The sequence below is a fragment of the Scophthalmus maximus genome, chromosome 2 (assembly GCF_022379125.1).
Source record: "Scophthalmus maximus strain ysfricsl-2021 chromosome 2, ASM2237912v1, whole genome shotgun sequence".
Taxonomy (NCBI): domain Eukaryota; kingdom Metazoa; phylum Chordata; class Actinopteri; order Pleuronectiformes; family Scophthalmidae; genus Scophthalmus; species Scophthalmus maximus.
The window spans coordinates 14125001-14145326 of NC_061516.1; the positions used below are offsets into that span (position 1 = coordinate 14125001).

General features: G+C 43.0%; 2 protein-coding genes across 2 annotated transcripts in view; both read left to right on the forward strand.

The window, feature by feature from the left end:
• Window positions 1–6127, forward strand: part of LOC118300769 (myelin protein zero-like protein 2) — a 7363-nt gene extending 1236 nt beyond the window's left edge. Inside the window, exons 2-5 of the mRNA XM_035625493.2 lie at window positions 2300–2469; window positions 3006–3216; window positions 3503–3671; window positions 4780–6127. Of these exons, the coding sequence (XP_035481386.2) occupies window positions 2300–2469; window positions 3006–3216; window positions 3503–3671; window positions 4780–4984 (755 nt within the window). The 3' untranslated portion in view covers window positions 4985–6127. The remainder of the gene's footprint in view (window positions 1–2299; window positions 2470–3005; window positions 3217–3502; window positions 3672–4779) is intronic.
• Window positions 6128–10161: 4034 nt separating this feature from the next.
• On the forward strand, window positions 10162–17043 carry scn4bb (sodium channel, voltage-gated, type IV, beta b). Its single transcript, XM_035627102.2, has 6 exons — window positions 10162–10549; window positions 10828–11126; window positions 14014–14177; window positions 14288–14507; window positions 15343–15472; window positions 15680–17043. Exons 2-6 carry the CDS (start codon window positions 11042–11044, stop codon window positions 15774–15776), a joined length of 696 nt encoding a protein of 231 aa, XP_035482995.1. The 5' UTR covers window positions 10162–10549; window positions 10828–11041; the 3' UTR covers window positions 15777–17043.
• The last annotated feature ends 3283 nt before the right edge of the window (window positions 17044–20326 follow it).

Here is a 20326-nt window from a genome sequence, read left to right on the forward strand (position 1 = left end):
TGTTTTCTGCCGGACTGTTATTCCACGTCATTGTATCCACCCAGATTTAGTAATTATGTCCGGTAAAGTGCATCATCCTTCGTCAGTGTTATTTTTTTTGAAAATGCCATGGAACAGTGGCCGGATGTGTGACTTCCTTCTGCCCCCGCAGAATTCAACAACTCAAATATGATGTGTGATCGCCGACCTTGGCGACGAGTGGTGGGAACAAACAAGCAGCGCACGCGACAATGCTCGCTGCTGTTTTAGACACTGTCTGTCTCATTTTCTGTAAAAATACTTTGATTGACACCGATGGGGCTGCTTGAGTCTAATTTCAAACTAAATGACGAGAATTTAGGTCATTGAGTTTGTCCTGAATATCGAGTGTGCTAATTGGCAGTAAGGTGCTTTGTAACTTGAGGGCATGAATTGCTATTTGATAGAGAACTATTAATCACAAGGCATTCCTCACAGGTCCTGCAGTATACAGTACCACCAGTTGGTGTAACAAGGGTGGAAACCCGGCAGTGTTGTGTGATTTCAACGAGCTTTGTCAAATCTCTAAACAATTGTGTTGAACAATCCCCAACACTGGCCCATGCAGCTGCGGTACACAGTGTGTTTGACCTCGACGAAGACACAATACCAACCCCCCCGTTGTGCTGACATCGAGTTTTGCTTTGCTCAAACGCACACGCTGCACACGCCGAGCACGGAGGAGCCGTTCGGACAGGCCCGCTGGGAAACACCTGGCCTGCAGGGACAGCCAGACTGTGTGGTTGAATGGTGGGAAAGGGCGAGAAGGGCACAGATGAATAACAGCTGAATTGATGACAGGGAAAGTGTGGCACCGTTTGAGTTTCTTTTCTTCTTCTGTAAATGTCGCGTTTGTATTGCGTCAGGGCAGATGGATAACGTGGAGCCCCTTTTTTTATGGAACAGTGTGGGAGATATTACGGAAAATTGTAACTACTCTACAACTTGTCTTGCAAGTAGCGCAGACGTGTTTTCATTTGCCCCGCATCCACAATATTTACACGCAGAGCCTTGGAAAGTCCTAATACGTTTTCATATTCATTCAGTCTAAATCTGACTGCCGTGATCTCAGAGAGTTTTTGTGTTCAAGGTGAAACCTTATGTGCCGAGGCTTCCTTCCTGGCAGCGGCAGCAGTGGAAGTAGCTTCTTGCTCAAGGGAAAGAAGACTAGAATACAGAGCAGCCGGACCGTGGATGGTCAAAGTTCTGTAAACCATTGTTTAAATTATGCTTTGAACAATTGCTTCGGTCATGTCACTGTCATATCTTTGTCAGTCGGTTTCATCCCTTCATCTGTTTTGCTTCTCTTCTACACAATGTGCTCACATATACAGTATTTTTGATACAGCTGAACTCCTAATGAAGCTTTTCTCATTCATATGTTTTTTTCTGTTTCTATTGTCAGAAAATGGACGTGGAGGTATGAAATATATTGATTTGTTCAAACTTGTCTGAGATGCTACCCGTGTGTGTTCATCTTTTTTTAATTTTCTTTTTCAGGCATACATTTTTTATGCCTCTCGGTCCAGGATTAAAGGCACTTTCTTGCCTTCTTCTTTTTCTTCTTCTTCTTCTTCTTTTTCTTCCTCGTCTCAGTGGTTTATTAGAAGGAATGTTTTAATCCACGGGAAGAGTCTGCAGGTCTGCTCTTCACCGTGGCCGTCAGCGTGATCCAGATTTAGCTAAACCGTTGAACTTTACCACCACCCTTCAGGGAGATGAGTAGTTGCGGTATACTTAACCATGGTTTCAGGAAAAAACACGATGGAGATCTGTTAGGAAAAAGCGGGCCACTAATAAGACTTTGAATCATAAATATCCAAACCAATTTTTTCAGACTGTATATGTAATACTCCTTTTGTTTTTAAGGTACCTGTCAAGGGGCGATGTCTATTTGAACCTCTGTACTGTGACCTGCAGTATGTTTAGCAGCTATTTGATTTTTAGAATTATTTATTTCCTGTTTGCTGTACTGTAAGTGCCCTGGTGAAGTCATGCAGATAAGTGGAAAACCAGGTCACACAATCTCAAAAAGCGGCGGTAGGGTAGATTGTGACCCAAGTCATGGCTACAAACAAGGACATTTCTGTTTATTAAGCAGTGAAGAATTATAAGTTTGGTGTGGAAGAATCCAGCAATTGTTTGTGTTGTTTGATGAACCGATCTGAAACTGAGGACCTGAGCAGTCTGACCCTTGAACATGGGTTCAGTCAGTGGAGGTTTGTGTATGAGATTTCACACTAATGAGTATTCTCTCTCACTCGGTTTGTCTTCGTCACAGGGATGCGACGTGTCAGTGGAATAGATATTTACACTCCAGGCGATGTGGAAGCGGTCAACGGGACAAATGTGAAACTGAAGTGCACCTTCAGCTCCAGTCAACCCGTGTCCACCCAGTCGGTCATAGTCTCCTGGAACTTCCGCCCCATTAATTCGGCAACAGATGAGTCGGTGAGAAGAAACTGTGCTTTCTCTAAAGAAAAAAAGCTGTCTTTGCATTTCATTATTATCATTCTTTTATCAGTATGCGGTTGATACAATACAATGACTCTTAACAGCTCTCAGTGTACGCAGTGGCTGGTTGGCTTGCCGCTAATGGAGACACATGCAGTATATTATTTTATATCATGTTTTTTTACAACAGAACATTCTTAAACACACCTCAGTGCCCGCAGATACGAATAGCATGAAATAATTAATATTAACGTTAATATGACTCTTGGTATATAAATGCACCTAATAACTGAAAAAATGCGACAGTCCAGAGATTAATTTTAGAACGAGTGAGTTGTTCTGGAAAGGTTTTCCATAGTTTTACAGACGCCGCTTCAGAGTTATCGTCAGGCGGAGCTATGGTTGATATTTGGATAGTAGAAATTTTAGCCAGCCAACAGCTAACGTAGCCACGGCAGCTGCCTTTTTGTATAAGCAGAACACTAAATTATCTTTTACATGACATGTTTTGTGTGTGTGCGTGTGTGTCTCAGGTGTTTTACTACCAGGAGGTACCGTACCCTCCAAAGCAGGGGCGTTTCAAAGGCCATGCAGTGTGGTCGGGAGATATTATGCGACGGGACGCCTCCATCACCCTGCATGAGGTGCCTCCGACCTTCAACGGCACCTACATCTGCCAGGTGCGCAACCGTCCAGATGTGCACGGCAGCAATGGAGAGATCAACTTGTCAGTTGTCAACAAAGGTGAGACGTCTGGGGAATGAAAAAAAGTGTGTCATATTTCATCGGCACGACTTGTTCTATAGTTGGAGGAAAATGGAACTACGTCAAAGAAAACTTTGTGGGTTATTCTCCGAATGCATTTAGAAGGTTGTAGTAGAAATATCCTGGCCTCTCTACAGGAAGTAAAATGACAGTGTGTTTAACCACTGGACGCTCTAGGGATCTCTATTTACCTCTGTTGTGTTCTCCGCTGCTGCTTTTTCCCACTTTTCCCACTCTTTTTTTTTTTTTGTACCACGTCTGCCAGCGTCTTTCTCTCAGTTCAGCTTGCTGGTGCTCATAGTCGGAATCGCCTGCGGCGTAATCCTGTTCCTCCTCGGCATCTTTGTGGCGGTGAGGTTCTACAGGAAGAGGCGCATGGAAAGCGACATTGAGCTGCAACCACGGGATCGCGAGTGGAAGGAGCCGACCGTGTGGTGAGGGCCAGAGAGCCGGAGCGCCGCTGCTCCTCTTCTTTCCGGGACTGGTGTGGAGTCTGATTGGCTGTTTGGGTCCACTGTGCTGGAAGAGCCCAATGAAAGTTGTGGGTGGGAGACGGTGTCTTTTTTCTTCCATCTTTGCTCCTCCAATGTGAACCTCTCAGATATTATCACAGTTCATCTACTTCAGTATTAGCGCTATAATGCACCACCAATTTGATCCAAATCTTTCAAATACTTTTATATATTTTTACCAAACTTTGAAATTGATTGTAACTAACAGAATTGTATCTGAGTTTTTTTAACTGTAGACTAAGAGATGTAAATATGGATGGATTTTTCTAACAGAGTGTGGGTCTTTGAACTTGGTCATTAACCTCAATTCACAGCAGCAGTGCTGATTCGCTCTTTAGCCATTGAACAAGCAGTTAAATGTGTTTTGATTATAATTTCTCTAAATCATTTCTCATTTTAGTTTTTAGAGTTTTCACTTAATCATCTATTGAAAGTAAAAATTTAATTCATAAATAGCACAATGGCACTCAAGACATGATACTGCTGTGGTGAATTGAGTCGTCCTCTCTACTGCCTTCTACTTAGGGATTCATTTTGCAAGATATTGCAGATAAGAGCACATGGACTTTTTTCTGGGAATAACCCCCCTTCTGTCTGTGAGAACCGCAGCTTCACAGTATGTGCCACTTTGATTTGTGAACACAAACGTGAAGAATTGTACTAACCCTGAGACTTTGAGCCCAGAGAACCACGGTGGTTTTGGTGGAGAAACCGATGTTTTGGTCATCTCTGTCCACTGAAAGAAGCAGTGAATCAATTCTCGGTGGTACTCTGGCTGGGTTTACTTCACGCTGAGGATTTTGGGTATTGTATTCTTTTAATAGTCGTCCTTGTTTTTATGGCTACCGATGTTCGCTGAGGTAAACCGATGTGGACCTTTTGTTTATTCGTGGCACTTTCCACTCGCACACCAATTTATACACAAATTTCCCATCGCACTGTTTACATGTGTGCGCGTGTGTGCGTGCGTGCATGCGCGCGCGTGTGTGTGTGTGATTGTACTGAATTTGTTTTATGGGGGTTGGGTCAGTACACTGGAAGAGGCAGCTCATCTAAAAGTTGCGAAGGAGAAGAAAGAAGCCGTTAGTTCAGATGATGAAGAGTTTGAGCCCAGCAGCGGAGATGATGAGGAGGAGGAGGACCTCGAAGAGGACGATGACGACGACGACGACGACGACGACGACGACGATGATGACGATGACGATGACGATGGCGGTGGGGGTGATGATGATTAAATGAACGCTGGTGATGAGAATCCTCTTTCCCGATATATCACCAACATTAGTGATGTTCATTAACATTTAATTGTTCACGTGTAATTTATTTAATGCTAAAAAGAGTTGATTGCCGTTGTACTCATGTAACACTGACGGACTGTCGATGGACAGTTAAAAAAATTGATCAAATTCAATGCAGCAGCTTTTTTCTGCGCTCGCTTCTTCCTTGTCAAAACCTGGTGCCTACATTACCCACACTGCTATTCGAACACTGCCATGTTTGGAGATTCAGGTGTATTATAGTATAGGCTATAGCTGCTGACCTCAGGCAGAGGTGAGGAGCGGGCTACAGAGGTCTGGTGAGCACATGCATTTCTAATTCCACACCCGCAGATTTTTTTTCTTCGTTTTAAACTTGCACTCTTCAGACGCAGCCAATTCTGACTCAAGTGGCATCGCATGGGGCGATTTCTGGGCTCTCACTGGAGCAAAAAGGAGCTTAATGCATTGTTTCTAGATACCTAGTGTTTCTCCCAAAAACAGACTTTGTTTATATAATTTCAAAAAAAGGGCCCCTCTATCTTTTGCCAATTGTATGGATGTGGATCGATGGAATGTACACGACGACTGTAACTTGGCCACTTTGTGCTAATTTGACTTTTGTTTCCAAACTGCTGCTACCTGAAATGTATTGTCTCAGATCGATGTGAAAATTCATGAATCACACACACACACACAGATACACACACACACCGTGTTTATCTATCAGCTCCACTGCCACATCACCCATTTCTCCTGTTCACGTCCTAAAAGCGCCAGCCGAGAGCAGACAAAGCTCATGTATCTTTAAAAAATATCTTTTAACTTCTGTGTCTGGAGGATTCCGCAGGTTGTTGGAAAACAATTGAGAGAATGGGTGTAGTCTTTTTTTAAAAATTAATTTTATCTCGTAGAAAATCCAGAATGAGATGTATGAGTGAGAGAGTACGCAAGTTGTTTACTGCTTCGGCAACACTGCCGTGGTTTTGTATTTTCATTTTGTACATAGTGTTAAAATAAGCAGAGCTTTACACTTTTTTTTGTTAAAAATCAAGTCCTGAAATGCTGTCACATTTATCTCTGTGTAAAGCCTTTAAAATAAAATTACCGTTTTTGAAATTGTTTAGTAGCATGGTGTATATTTTGTTGAATACGGTCAGGAAGAGGTCAGCTCATGAGGTGAACAGATTGGCTGAGGGCGTGTGAACAACCAGCCACTCCCGTGTGTGTCACACATGACCGTACAGTCACACGCCAGTCATACGCATGCAGCTCCTGCTTTATTACAGTTTCAAAGTCATATTGTCTGATATTTTATCAACTTGTTTAAAATGTTTTCTCAAGAAGTCTTTTGAAATGAGATGATCTGTATAGGAAATTGGTTGTAATATTCACACTGGAACATTATTTTTAGTACTTCAGTTTTAACTTTTCAGTGGCAGTTAACAGCTGAGCAATCTTGAGAATACCACAGGTATCACAGTTAAATCACTTACTCCCTGTGAAATCTGTGAGTCTTTCCAGTGCTGTAATCATAAATCCATATAATGAAGAGGTACATCACATCACCCCCTGGTGGTATTATGGCTTATTTGTTCATGGCGCTTGAGTTACAGTATTTTTTTTCTGTTGAATTTAAACATGCTTTCATATCCCTCTTCTTACGACGGAGGAAATTACACATACTACACATATCATTAAGTGAATATAAATATCTTTATTTAACATACATTACTGGAAGACAGTTACTGCACATGTAATCACACTCTATTTCCACAATGTGAGCTCTTCAACTTAGAGAGCTTTGGCTTGATTTTCAAAACTCTTGAAAGGGTTTTTTAACCTTGTTATGTTCCCTTTTCTGGACCCTTTAAGTACTGTTCGCATCAAATTGACCCGGGACATTATTTGGGTTTATTTCTTCATCATCTTCATGTCCTGAAACATACTCCTCTGTAGTTCCATACCATTCCACTCACTCTCATCTGACATTATCTCCAACGCCCCCTTAGCTGTGAATCCTTTGCTAAGTCTATTGCTAATATTGCCAGCGGAGGATTGAAGTGGAGGTGACCAATACACTGTGATGTAGAGCTATTTATCTGTTTTGTCCCTCCCCTGGTGTGCAGGCGTATGGTGTACCTGTACGGGTATGCATAAGCTTCCACGTGTTGGTGCCCTTGGTTGTGTGTGTGTGTGTGTGTGTGTGCGTTGATAAATGCGTGGGGGGCATTGTAGCATGTCCACTAAATTATAATTTTTCCCTTTTACATGTTCTTTACAGAAAATAAGCCAAGGCCATGGAGTTTCAGGATGAAAAAAACAGAATTTTTTTTATTTTTTTATTTAGAAACAGGTTAATTTGACCCGAACCGAGGCCAAGGCTGTGGTTCTGCGACAGAGGCTGACAAGTTTGCCACATTAGAAGTAAATCAGAAGTGAATCTGTGTGATGCGGCCTCCAACGCCCAGCTCACAGCAGGTAAGATGCAGGGACTCCTCTAACACCCAGAAAGAAATGAACAAAGAGGCAACTGTTGTGCCAATGGACTGCTGAAGGTGAATCATCCGAGGTTGACAGTGCTGAGGTTTCTGCTGCATGTTTGACTGTTTTGGGACTCTTTGTCTAAGGCACATGTATACACGTGTAGGATCATAATAAATTCTCTGAAATACAATCTCTGCGTGAAATCCGCTTTTGTCAAACATCGCAGGCGCTCACCGGCAACATGTGGCAACCTGTCTGGGACGACACGGATATGACAGGCTTCTCCACACTGACTGTTTTGTTTAGTCTGCATTGACTGTCGATTGTACTTAGTTTTTAAATGAAAATATGCCATGTTAAACAGGTTTGGTCATTGTATGGCTTAGTTAAGTGTTTTTTTTTTTTTTACACAATTTGTTGATCATATGTCTGTACTTCCTCTTGAGTACGGTTACCGCAGCACTTTTATTTATAGTGGAGTATTTTTACAGTGTTGCACTGGTACTTCTACCAAAGTAAAAGATCTGGATATTTCGCCCAGCACTGAATATTTTAGTTTTCACTGTACATGAACACATTTGTGTCGCTCTCAATTAATATACTGTATGTACAGTAAGAGCTGAGATGTGTGCCCACGTCTGTGTGGAGCAGCAGACATTTTGCTGCAGTGAGAGTACAGTAGATGACACTTCTGTGCATCGAATTGGAAAATATGAAAACTAACATAATACACATACTAATGAATATCAGTACATGTGTGGTGTGATTATGTTTGTGTGAGTTATGATTGTCCACGGGCATGCTGTGTGTGTAGGTACAGTCATCCTGCACAGGTCTACAGCAGCATCCTGTCTTTCTGCAGCAGGCTATGCTGCTCTTTTCTTTTTTTTTTCGTGTTGCAGTTCTGGAAGAGTTCCCACAGCTGCTGCATTGATACTCCAGTGGAGGGGCCGGGTAGAGGAGAGCAGTGAGCCTGCAGCCCGGCCACTGTCTGTCACTCAGAGCTCCACACCCATGAAACAGCCCTCTGCTCTCCCTCCTCACACCACACTCGATATCAGCGCTTATCATTGGTGAATGTTTGTAGTCCTCTGGGGTTTCTTTTCCACACCCTGCAGGTGATAACTGAAATCATGCTCTCAATATTGTTTGATCAAACACAGTGGCATTAGCTTTGTTCACTTTACACCCTTTCCTTAGTTTTGCTCAGTAATTATTTTTTTTGGAGCGATGCCAGCTCTACTTAATCTAACACTATGAAGCAAAAAATAAATAAAAACAAACTGTAATTAAAGATTTATATATCTGACTAAAAGTACTGTAAGCTATGCCTGAGCTTGTAAAAAAAATCCCCCTCCATATGTAGCTGCTGTACATAAAAAACACCTTAATGAATAATTGATAGTTAGTGCAGTAAAAGTCAAGTAAAATACAAATGCGTTGAATCTGCAAATGTAAACTTGAGTTGCAGCCCCTCAGAGTTGCAAACTTTACCTTTTCTTTCACTGAAAAATGTCTATAAGCATGGAATAAACAGCCCGGACGTCCAGCATGGATGTGCAGTTGTCCCGGTGTCCTCTGCCTCATGTGTAACTGCTCCTTGGCTCAGATGGCAAACTCTGTCACATGGTCTCAGTTGTATCCTTGTTAGCACTCCCAATGCTCCAGGGGGAAATTGTATTTATCCTCTTGCCAACCTCTTTTTCTCCCCCTAATAACCCGTTATTACTATTTAGTCAGTTTCAGTTTACAGTAATGGGTGGAGACTGACAGGCATAATGTTTTAAGTGTATGACTGCAACGTCAGTCAGTTCAAAACCTGACTAATCAAATCTGGAAACTCTGCGCTAAGCACCTTCTCCATCACATCCTGCAGTGAATAGTGCAGACAAGGCATCCGTACGCCGTCGTTGACTGATGTGCTTGTTCATTTTAAAAAGGAGATATTGTAAAAGCATATTGTAAAAAAAAAGAAAGAAAAAGAAATGACCGCACACACCACCTCATGTCATAAATGCGCGTTCATCTGCATCACCCTGATCACAAGAGAGTAGTGAACGTCTATGATATACATGACAGTTTGACCTTCTGGGCATCGAGTGGGACACATGACACACACACACACACACACACACATACATGCAAACATTACCGGTGGATGTGGCTGGTGAATATCCTGAGCCAGGGGAATATGAGCAGAGGAGAGGAGAGGAGGAACTCTGTCAATCCAAGGAGAAGTGCATGGAAAAAATAAAAGAAGGGAACAATCAGACATTTTGAATTGTGTTCGTATGAAAGAGAGTAACTGCATTGTTCCCCTCTCACTGTGATTTTTTTTTAATGCTGAGTTTTGATGTTGTGCAGTCAAGGAAACCTGTCTATTTATGAATGAAGCACTCGGGGCTGCATTATTCAACCCCCTCCTCAACCTGCACTGCAGAACTTTTCTCTGATCTTCACAAACACTCTGACGAGAGGCTGCGTACACGCCCCGCGTCAGGAGATGGGGAGGAGGGGGAGAGAGGGGGGGGGGGGGGGGTGGGAGTAGCAGAGAGAGAGAGAAAAGAGGAGTGAACAGGGGTGATGAAGGAGAGAAAGAGAACAAGAGGGATGTGGAGGCAGGTGAGGGAGGGGAGGCAGAGGGATGGGGCAGAGAGAGAGAGAGAGAGAGAGAGAGAGAGAGAGAGAGAGAGGTGGCATGCAGCCAATGGAGAGGACAGGGAAAAGTTGTGGAATAGCCAGAGGGGCAGAAAGAGGAGTCAGCTTCACTGGGGCTCTGCTGGGGAGAAACAAAAGCGGCGGCTTTTCCTCCCGTCCCTCTGTGTCTCTGCGTAGTGGTCTCTCTCTCCCTCTCTCTCTGTCTGTCTCCCCCCTCTCCCTCTCTAATTGTCTCTCCTCCTGGCTGGCACTGCAATGTTGCTGTCTCTGCAGTGAAAGTGCTCGCTGGCAGATTCTCCTTGAGTGAACCCTGGCTGTGCGCAGTGAGCGTTCTGCCGCCTCGCCGTCGTCCTGTCCACGCTGCCTCTGCCTCTGAGCGAGCACCGGCTGCAGAGCAAGGTAGGCATGACCAACAAACTTGAACTGCACTTGCCAATCGAATCATGCTCCTTGTGTCTGCTGTAGCCTGATAGCATTCAAAGTGACGTGTGCAGACACGCATGCAGGAAACATGCACGCACACACTTCCTCTGTGCACAAAATCTTTACTCAACTGTCTCTCTTGTGATTCAATGTGCTGTTTTGGTATTTCTGTTGATTAACTCTATCCATCCTTCCCTTCTCTTCTCTCTCCAATCTTTTCTCCTCTGCCCTCTGTCTGCCCTCTCATCCTCCAGAGTGCGGCAGGGGCTGGCAACAAGGCTCACGACACCAAGGACCACTAGGTGCAACACTGGGATGTGCCTCATTTAGGAGCCAGACAGCAGCTTCCAAATTTCAAGATCCAGCGCAACCAGAGAGGCTACGTTCTGCTCAGGGTTATTCTGCAGGCTGTGCTGAGCCTGGGCCGGATCTTGCAGCAGTACTTGTTTTGGAGCAGATCTGGCTGCCATGGCGGCGCCGGGTGTTGGGGTTGAACCCCCGAGGCCGGGCCCTTCACGCACAGCCGTCGGCCTGATCTTCTCTGTACTGCTTGGTAATGTCTGTCTCTATACTGCACATTAACCTCCCTGTGTTCGCTCTTTGCTCATTAAACCAGAGCTCAACAGTCCCTCTTCAGCTGTTGTTTCTTTTTCTTGCTACTTTTTATAGTGCCCAAAATATTGTGCCGGATATTATTCTGGATTTGTTTTTGCTGTAGCTTGTCTGATCCTGACCTTCATCTGCATCTGACCTACATGCAGTAGGTTTTAGATGCAAGTGCATTCATTTTGTGTGTCGGAGGTGTTTGCGTAGAGATTTTACTTTGGTGACTTTGCACTGGTTGGACCAAGAGGGAACATTGTGTTACACTGACACAGGTCAAGGCTATGACGAACTAGGAATAAAGTCTGTGGCCGATAGAGTTAAGAATGTTGTCGCCATTAAAGGGTTCGGTGTTATCTGTGATCCCTGTTAGTTTGGAGTGGGATTTCACAAAAGGAAAGGCCAGTAGATTTGAGTGACCCTGTGATTGGAAAGGCTGTGTCAGACAACCCAGGCCCCGCCATCCACACGGTATTTTGATGGAGCATATCTGCAGTAATGGAGCAGCAGAGTCACTCGGAGCAGTGTCCAGCAAACCATCTTTTTTTGTGTTTATTGTGTGTGGCGGTGTATAGCATGTGGATATGATATCCAGCACATAGATTCCTAGACAGTCTCTTACCATGGGGTTGATGGTGTGGTGGATACACAGTAAAGGTGTAAATACAGATCATCTTGATCATCAGATCACCAACCGGTCACCTCCAATAAAGAATTTCTGAAACTTTTCAAGAGAAATACCTGTGAAATTTATAACGTCTATGGACGTGATTATAACGTCCATAAGACTATGATCTGTGACATCATATGTGGGAATTGCAGGCTAAAAAAAAAAATCAAACAAGCATTCACAGTTTAGTAAAGTCAATGAAATGAAAGCCTGAAATTAAATAAAAAATATAAATGTGATGCATTCAAACACATAGTGTGGCATAGTGTTTCCGGGTGTTAATGTGTTCTTTCAGAACCTGGATAGCTGCTTCTTGCTCGCAGCTGTTGTCTTTATTTAAGATGTAACGTTTGGGCCATCAAACAAAAACTGCATGGTAGACTTAGAATCAGCAGATGCAGGAGGCCCAAGAGTAAGACAGCGTGTCTAACATGATAAAGTTCTCCAGACGCCAAGCACATGACATCCCGGATCATATTTGTTTTCCTCTGTGGAAGGCACCTCACTGTACTTTACACATACTGGTCAGTTAGTATTAACATATCAACATGTTGACACAACTGCTGGAAATCAGACTCAAATATACAACTACAAGTGTGGAAGCTGGATGTGGAACAGAGTGAGACAGTGATTATCAGAGAACTGGAAACAGTTTCATCTGTGAATTGTTGTGACGCAGAGACGAGGCAGTGTAGTGACCCTATGTCTCTGTAGTCTAGTTTCCAACGTGATGTTTTCATGTTCAAAGCAAAGTTCTGAATGTTGTTCCATGTTCTCGTGTTCAGTTCACTGTAAATCTCTCTCTCACACATTTGATCTCTACTGAATCTGATCTGTTTTGGGAGTTTTTTAATCTCAAATCTAAAAACAAAGTCTTAAAACCTCAGAGAAATCCCATTGTGTGCCATTGGTGTAAGGTCTGCCTTTGCATTTCATAATAGCTAGAGGTTTTTTTTGTGACCGCATATATTTTTTTCATTATGTTTATGTGTGTATGTGTGTGTGTGTGTGTGAGTGTGTGTGTGTGTGTGTGTGTGTGTGTGTGTGTGTGTGTGTGTGTGTGTGTTTATGTGTGTGTTCATAAAATAATGTTCCTCTTAAGTTGATGTATAGAGGCTAGAAACTGGAGCAGAGAACTGTTCTACTTTTTTCTCAAGTACCAAAGCTCACAAAACAAACCTTTATTAAAACCTAAGATGATACTTTGTGTCAATACGAATAGATGCTGCAGTATTGTATGCACATTTGTTTTGTGCTTGGACTCTGGTCAGCAGCTTCAGTAATGACAGTGATAGAAACAGGGTCTAACGGACAAAAATATGATCACGTCTGAGTGACATGATAATGTGCACCAGAGGGAAGGAGTGTGATGCTGTTGCTCCCTTGTCATTGTCTCTATTACTAAATTTTGCAAGATCACTGTGCTGCATTGGACCAGCCGAGGGAAGGATAGGAGCGAGTGAGAAGCAGAGAGGGAGAAGAGAAGGAATCAATAACATCCCCACATACAGTGTGCCCTGGGTTCAGCCGTTTCTGAGCAATGGCCTTCTTATTTTGCTGCAATGGTGCTTGTCTGGCGCTGACCTTGAGCATGTTGTGAGCAGAGCGTACAACACGGTGTGCACGAAACAGCGGGCAGGAGCACGGCAACGTTGGAAATGGAGCAGAACAGCTGCACCTGCAACCATTAATCACGTTCATGAGTATATTAAAAAAAATCTATAACGTCTGCTAATCCTTTGGTTCTGCACAGCACCTCGTAAGTGATGTAGTTTACCCCTCAAACACTAGATGGGAGCATATCGCCGGTGTGCAGTCACAGTTCGAGTTTTCATGGGGAGCAGAAGATTGCATCCTCTCCTATTCACAGTAATGTCACAGCAAGGACATTGTGGTGTCGTGTTGCTCAGTTCACTCACCATAATGTGTTATTAAAATCATGACAATAAACCCCTAACCAATATATGGTCAATGTGATGATATGTGATAAACACTTTATGCCCATAACCCTAACCCTATTACATTCAGTACCAGTGCCTTTGTGTGTATATGTTTATGTATTTACTTTACTAAGAATATCAAAATGCTCTAAAACATTTGGATATTATTCTTCCCCTGCACAGTCTTTACCTTGTTGTGTTTTTTCAAAATGTCCCTTCATCCACAGGCACCTGGTCTGCTCAGGCCCTTGAGATGTTGGTCGGGAAGATCCCCTTCCTCGAAGCGGTGAATGGCAGCACAGTCATGTTGCCTTGCACATACGCGAGCTGTATCGGCATCGAGAACCTCTACTTCAACTGGCAGTTCAATGAAAACGGCACCATGCAGAAGGTAACAACTTTATGTCTGAGAGAGGGGTGGGGGTGGGGAGATATGTTCAGGTTTTTTGGTAACTTTCAAGTGGTCATTTGGGATGATTGACAGCTTGCTGGTTCTATCAGGTGTGCGATTCAACGATCGTGTCAGAGAGCGATGTGCCACATGTGACCATTTACCGAGAACGGGTGGAGTTTATAGGCAAAAACCGCGCCAACAACATCTCCATCTTGCTGTGGAACATCACCTTCGAGGACGGAGGCGAGTACACTTGTTTTGGACGCAACCCGAAAGAGAAGGGCAAGAATCACAGTGCCATCTTCCACCTCATCGTGGTGGACGAGTGTGAGTGGTCAAAGTCTATGGTGCTGTGTGCTGACATGTGTGCTGTAGTTCATTTTCCTCCCGTTAGGCACTTAAATATATACATCACTAGACAGTTCCTTGGCCCTCGCTTGATGGCCCCACGAAATGCATACTGGTTTGAATCTAAACTAGAAAAACGCATTCCTTTGATGTTGAATTACAAAAAAAAAGGCATGAATCCTGAGGCGACAGGAAAAGATCAAATCCAGCCCAGGAGAGTTGATAATTCTACTTCCCCATAAAATAACAATTTTTCTAGGTTTTAAGCAAAAGGTAGCTTTAGTTATGCAATTTATGTTAATCACTTCCAATGGACTCATTACGCTTTAAAGAAAAGGATTTTTTTTCAAAAATATTAAATAGTGTAATAGCCACCTGGTGACCACATTAATCCTGAATCAGGCACTCCTCATGGGCATAGAATCACCATTTTTAAAGTAGCTTTTGGTGGAAGCTTAATCCACCACCGACGTTGAATGGATTATCATTATTTTCTAACAGCTGGATATCAATAAAATGCTTCTGGGAGAGTGACACCAGTAGCTTCAAAATAACCAAAGTTCCTAATCATCCAGTGCATCTTAAAAATCTGTTAGTTTGTTTTTCAAGGCATTTGGAGAAAGCTGCAGCTTTAATCTCATTGGGAAGTACAGTACCAACTTGTTAGGAGGCCTTGTGACGGCACAAAAAGCAGCCAGGGCGTCCTCACTGCATGGCACTGGTATTAATAAATGGTCATTTTAAAAATAAATTCTTTACATATACGTAGATTCCTTCAATCCTCCTCCCTGTGGTCTTTTGTGAATGTTTGCAGTGCGGGTGGTGGACAAAACGCTGACCATCATCATCGCCACCTGTGTCGGCGGAGCCATCGCAGCGTTGATGGGCTTCATGTTGCTGAAGAACTTAACCCTCTTTATTCTTTCCAAACTCGAGGAGAAAAAGTGAGTTTTCACACCCTCGTGGGTTTTTCATCAGCAACGCAACCATTTCGCACTGTTTCATCAGAGCACATTTTGGTGCTCGGCAGCGTGTTCGGACAGCTCAGATACTGTAAACGCTGGAGTCGTTTCTTGACGTGTTTCTTTCGGCTGCTTTTGCTCTGCGCGTCTAACGCTGTCTTCTTCCCTTTCCCTCACACCCCTCTGCAGTAAGGAGTGCCTTGTAACGTCATCAGGGATCGACAACACAGAAAATGGCCTCTCAGGATCCAAAGCTGACACAAAACCAACACCAAAAAAGAAATGAGGAGGTGCATGTATATACAAACCACAGCAGTGCTCATATCGTCTTTGCATATACATATGCACATGTCTTTGAACACGTGAAATTTCATTTTTGTGGGAATCTTAAAAACTCTGCCTGGCTGTGGCAATATGTCCGTGTGCACACAAGTCTACCATATGTGCACGGAGCAGTAAGTGTGCAGATTATATCAAACTGATCCTGCACCTACAGGAAACAGCCCACCTTGACCACCACCTCACCTCTACCTCTTTTGCCCACTTTGGTCAGCACATTGCTGGAAAAAAATCAATATTCGTGTGTATGTGTGTGTTTTACAGAGTGAGCAGAAAGGAGCCAGTAACTTGGTCTGATATCAGTTGACAAAAATTAAGACAAATAAAGCAACCCTGCACTTTTACTGTTTTACTTTTTAATGAAATGTGTCCAGCTGGCACACAGAGCATAAACTTGATGAAAAACATTACTCGCAAGTCAATCGCTGCTTTGACTGCAAGACTAACAATTCATCATAGACAGTGGAAACAAAACACACTGGTCTGACATAGAAGAAAGTGCAAACTTACAGTAATACAGTAGGATGGAAGATGACCGCTTTTCAACAACCTACACCTATAACAGCAGATTTGTTGATTTACTAATGGATGTGTCGTCGTTCTTATTATTACCGTCCATAAAATCATCATCTGATACATTCTTGCCAAGCAGTTGTATCCAAACGGTTGTACGAATGTCCTTCACCATAGTTGTCTTTGATTTTGTGTTTGTGCTTTGACCATTTGATACTTATTCAAGAGCACGAAGGAAACCACATTTTTGGGACTGGCAGGGGTCGTGTGTGTTTATACTGGTTGTGCAGTAAGTTTAAGCTTAGTAAGTAAGCCCTATGTTTCTGGTAGATGGTTTATTTTTGAACTCATTTGATTAAAACCAAATTATGTGCACATTTTATTAACTCTTGGGGATGTTTTATATAATTTGCACACTTATGTGGGTAAAAAAGTTGCGTGTCATTGCACTGTTGTGCACTGTTTAACTTGTTCCCCAAACATATCAAATTGTGTGTTGCCACAGCCAGAGTACATTGAATTAAAAAAATATATAATAATCTTTGAATGTGTCTCACCTGAGGTCGAAACAAAGTTACATTTCTTAAAGTGCTTGAATTAGGGGAACAAAGCGATAGGCTGAATCCTGATTAAATAAACAGCAAATTCGCAATAGGGGCTGCACGGTGGTGTAGTGGTTAGCACCTTCGCCTCACAGCAAGAAGGTTCTGGGTTCGAATCCCGGTTCAACCAGGGCCTTTCTGTGTGGAGTTTGCATGTTCTCCCCGTGTATGCGTGGGTTCTCTCCGGGTTCTCCGGCTTCTTCCCACACACCAAAGACATGCAGAATGGGGTTAGGTTCATTGGAGACTCTAAATTGACCGTAGGTGTGAATGTGAGAGTGAATGATTGTCCGTGTCTGTATGTGGCCCTGCGATAGGCTGGCGACCTGTACAGGGTGTACCCCGCCTCTCGCCCAATGTTAGCTGGGATTGGCTCCAGCGACCCCCCGCGACCCTTAAATGGATAAAGCGGTAGACGATGAATGAATGAAATTCGCAATAGGCCATGGTAGACAAAATCAATATTTGAATTTGAAATTATAATCGTATGCTATAATTTCAAGCAGTTCTATTTGACAGATCTACAGATCCATTTGTAACAAAACACTCAGTATATGGTCCGATTTGTTTAAAAAAAAGACAACTGTAAAGCAGTACAGTAGCAAAAAGGCTATAATGACAAAATATTTTAGGATTCAGCCTCGTTCTTCATCTTGTACCTTCTCTTTGCTTGATATAAACACAGGTGCCTGTTAGTGCTTCTATGCTCCTCAGCTGGCGAGGACGTCTACATCTTTGCAACAACAATTTATAAAACTCAGCAGACAGTAATAATACAACCAGCTTCTGAAATGAAATGATAGGCAATCCCCTGAAGCATCTCCCCGACCTTTAGATAAACGAATGACCCCCCCGACGATGCTGCTGCTTTTAAGACAAATAACCAATGCATTTTAAGCATGTTGCAACATGGGGCAGTATTTAGACACAGTGCTTGAAAACAGTCTTTCTGGTAAAAACATGCTCTAATATACTAACACTGGTAGCGTCAGCGCTGAGGTTAACTGTAAATCCCATTCTACGCCATGCTACTTCCATTGTGCTAACCCTCGCTAAGGCTTAGCACTGTTTGGTGACGTGGCTCTGGATTCTATAGGCTACGCCTGGATCGGTGCCTACATATTCCCGTTGCTTAGTATGTGCCTCTTCGCGGAAATGGCCTGTTTCTCCTGAACACTGACAAATGTGCATTTAGTCTGAGTTTTATTCTTTGCAATAACTAATTCTCACCTGCTGCACCGCAGTGAAAAAAGATGTACGCCTGGTTGCCCTGTTGTGCACACCGCAAATTCATGGTTTAAATGATCATGGGCTCAGGTCGCAGACAGCAGGCTGAGTAGGGGGGGTGTGGTTCCGATAATAAACTCTGTTCGAACAGGAAATAAGAGTAGTGATGCTCCCAGTGCAGCCACGGACTGACTGACTGTGCCAAACAGGGATGATTCCGATTGATCATCACCTCAGGAGATGAATGTACCTGCACCAAACCCGAACAGTGAATTCTAATTGTGAGCTGCATTTACATGTGTACCACGCCCGAGACGCTGAATGTCCATGGCTTTAAAAAGAAATACCTCTGGAAAGTGGGACAGATGTGTGGCTATAAACACTGTGTCAGGTCAGATATGTACTGTACTGTACAGTTGTTTCAATTTTTCTGAAAAACTCTCTGTTCTGTCAGTTAAAATGTGCCTCCAATCATAAATTCACAGGCGTGAAGCAATATATCATAAGGGAGGCACGTTGGGCACTTTAAAAAAGTACATATATATTTTTGTGTGTGTATGATCCAAAATCAGTGTTGGTTTGTCACATTGTTCATCCGAATGTGACGAGAAGAAACCAAACAGAACACAAGGTGGAGAGAGACGGGCGCTTAGATCCTTTCGGATCCCGTGGAATGGTGACAGTAGTTACTCACTGTCATGTGGTGAAACGACTTTAGATGGTGAGGAAACGTTCAGTTTGCAGTCTTTATGCTAAGCTAGGCTAACTGGTATCAATCTCCTCATCTAAAGCTTGGCAAGGAAGCAGTTTATGTTTTTCCCTAAATTGTTTCCTTGAGTAAAACCTTTTCATGTATTAGTAATGAAAATGACTGATTTGGTTAGGTCTGGCAGAAAGTCAACATTTCATGGAATATTTTTGAAAAATGCTGCAGATACACAGGGTGCAATAATTATTATGGGTAATACACATTTATCATATGTGTGTTGTTTGGTATAAAAGTGAAAAATCCACCCTTGTGTGGGAAATCTGATTCTAACTCTAATGATTTCATGCGCTTTGAACCATGAGGATGACTTTTCACAGACTAAACTAAATTTCAAATTAAAAATGAAATTATCTTATTTAACCAATCAATGCCTGTTGTTGTCTAATTAGTCTCTGTAAAAAAAAAATTGAATTGTTTGAATAACTAATAATCTCGCTGAATCTGTGAATTGAGGAAACTGTATCGATTGTGTCGGCGAGGGCCTTATGATGACAAGCGACTCTATGCAAATCACAACAGAAGCGAATCCTCCGGCAGTTCTTCACACTGCACCTTTGAGTTACTGTGACAGTTCTGTAAGCAATACTACTGTGGGAGGTGTCCTGGATCAGACAGCAGGCTGTGACGGGATGCGGCGCGAATGGGGAGCATCCGGCGAGGAGCACGGCGTGGACTGGAGCCCCAGTACTTGACCAGAACCCTGCAGTAAAAATGTGTACACTCACAAAGGCATACTCCCCTGCTGCTCTCTGCACACAAATATAAAGCTGTAATGCTCTGCTCACCTTCAAATGATGCCCCCCATGTTCATCCTCCCATCCGTGCATATCAGCGCTCCATCTCTTTATTATAAAAAAAACATGACGTCTAATAAAAGTTTTGAATAATAGCTGTCCTGTCCTGCTGTTTGTGTGTTTGAGGAGCACAACACTAAATCATTGCACAGCACTGCCTCCTGTTGGACAGAGGGAGGAAGAACAACAGTGAACTTAAGAAGATGTCAACTTTAAGGGGGGACGCTGCAGACTTTACACACAAAGATCATTTTTTAACAGTCCCGGGGAGTAATAGTCAGAACGTGAAAGTGGTTGTATATTGTCTTTGGTGTGTGGGGGTGGGTGTTTGAACCACAATCATCATAAATGGTTAATTGTCATCGTTCTTTCATCAATCTGACTCCCGGACGTCTCCCCAGTTAGTTGAAATGGAAAGTGAACTCTGGAGTATCCCTTCAGAGTCATAGCCCTTGAGGTTTCATGAATTATTTTCATGGTCCATACTTTTGTCAGATTGCCATTCAATGTGTTAAGACTACACAATAAATTTCTTTCTATAGTTCCAGTTGTCAGAGCCCAGCATTCCTTGGCTTAAGTAATGAGCCACACT

Excerpts from the sequence above, each read along its gene's own strand:
- scn4bb (XM_035627102.2), top strand. The coding sequence starts at position 11,042 with ATGGCGGCGCCGGGTGTTGGGGTTGAACCCCCGAGGCCGGGCCCTTCA. Across the intron at positions 11,127-14,013 it reads GATCTTCTCTGTACTGCTTG|GCACCTGGTCTGCTCAGGCC; the intron begins GTAATGTCTGTC and ends CTTCATCCACAG. Across the intron at positions 14,178-14,287 it reads AAAACGGCACCATGCAGAAG|GTGTGCGATTCAACGATCGT; the intron begins GTAACAACTTTA and ends TGGTTCTATCAG.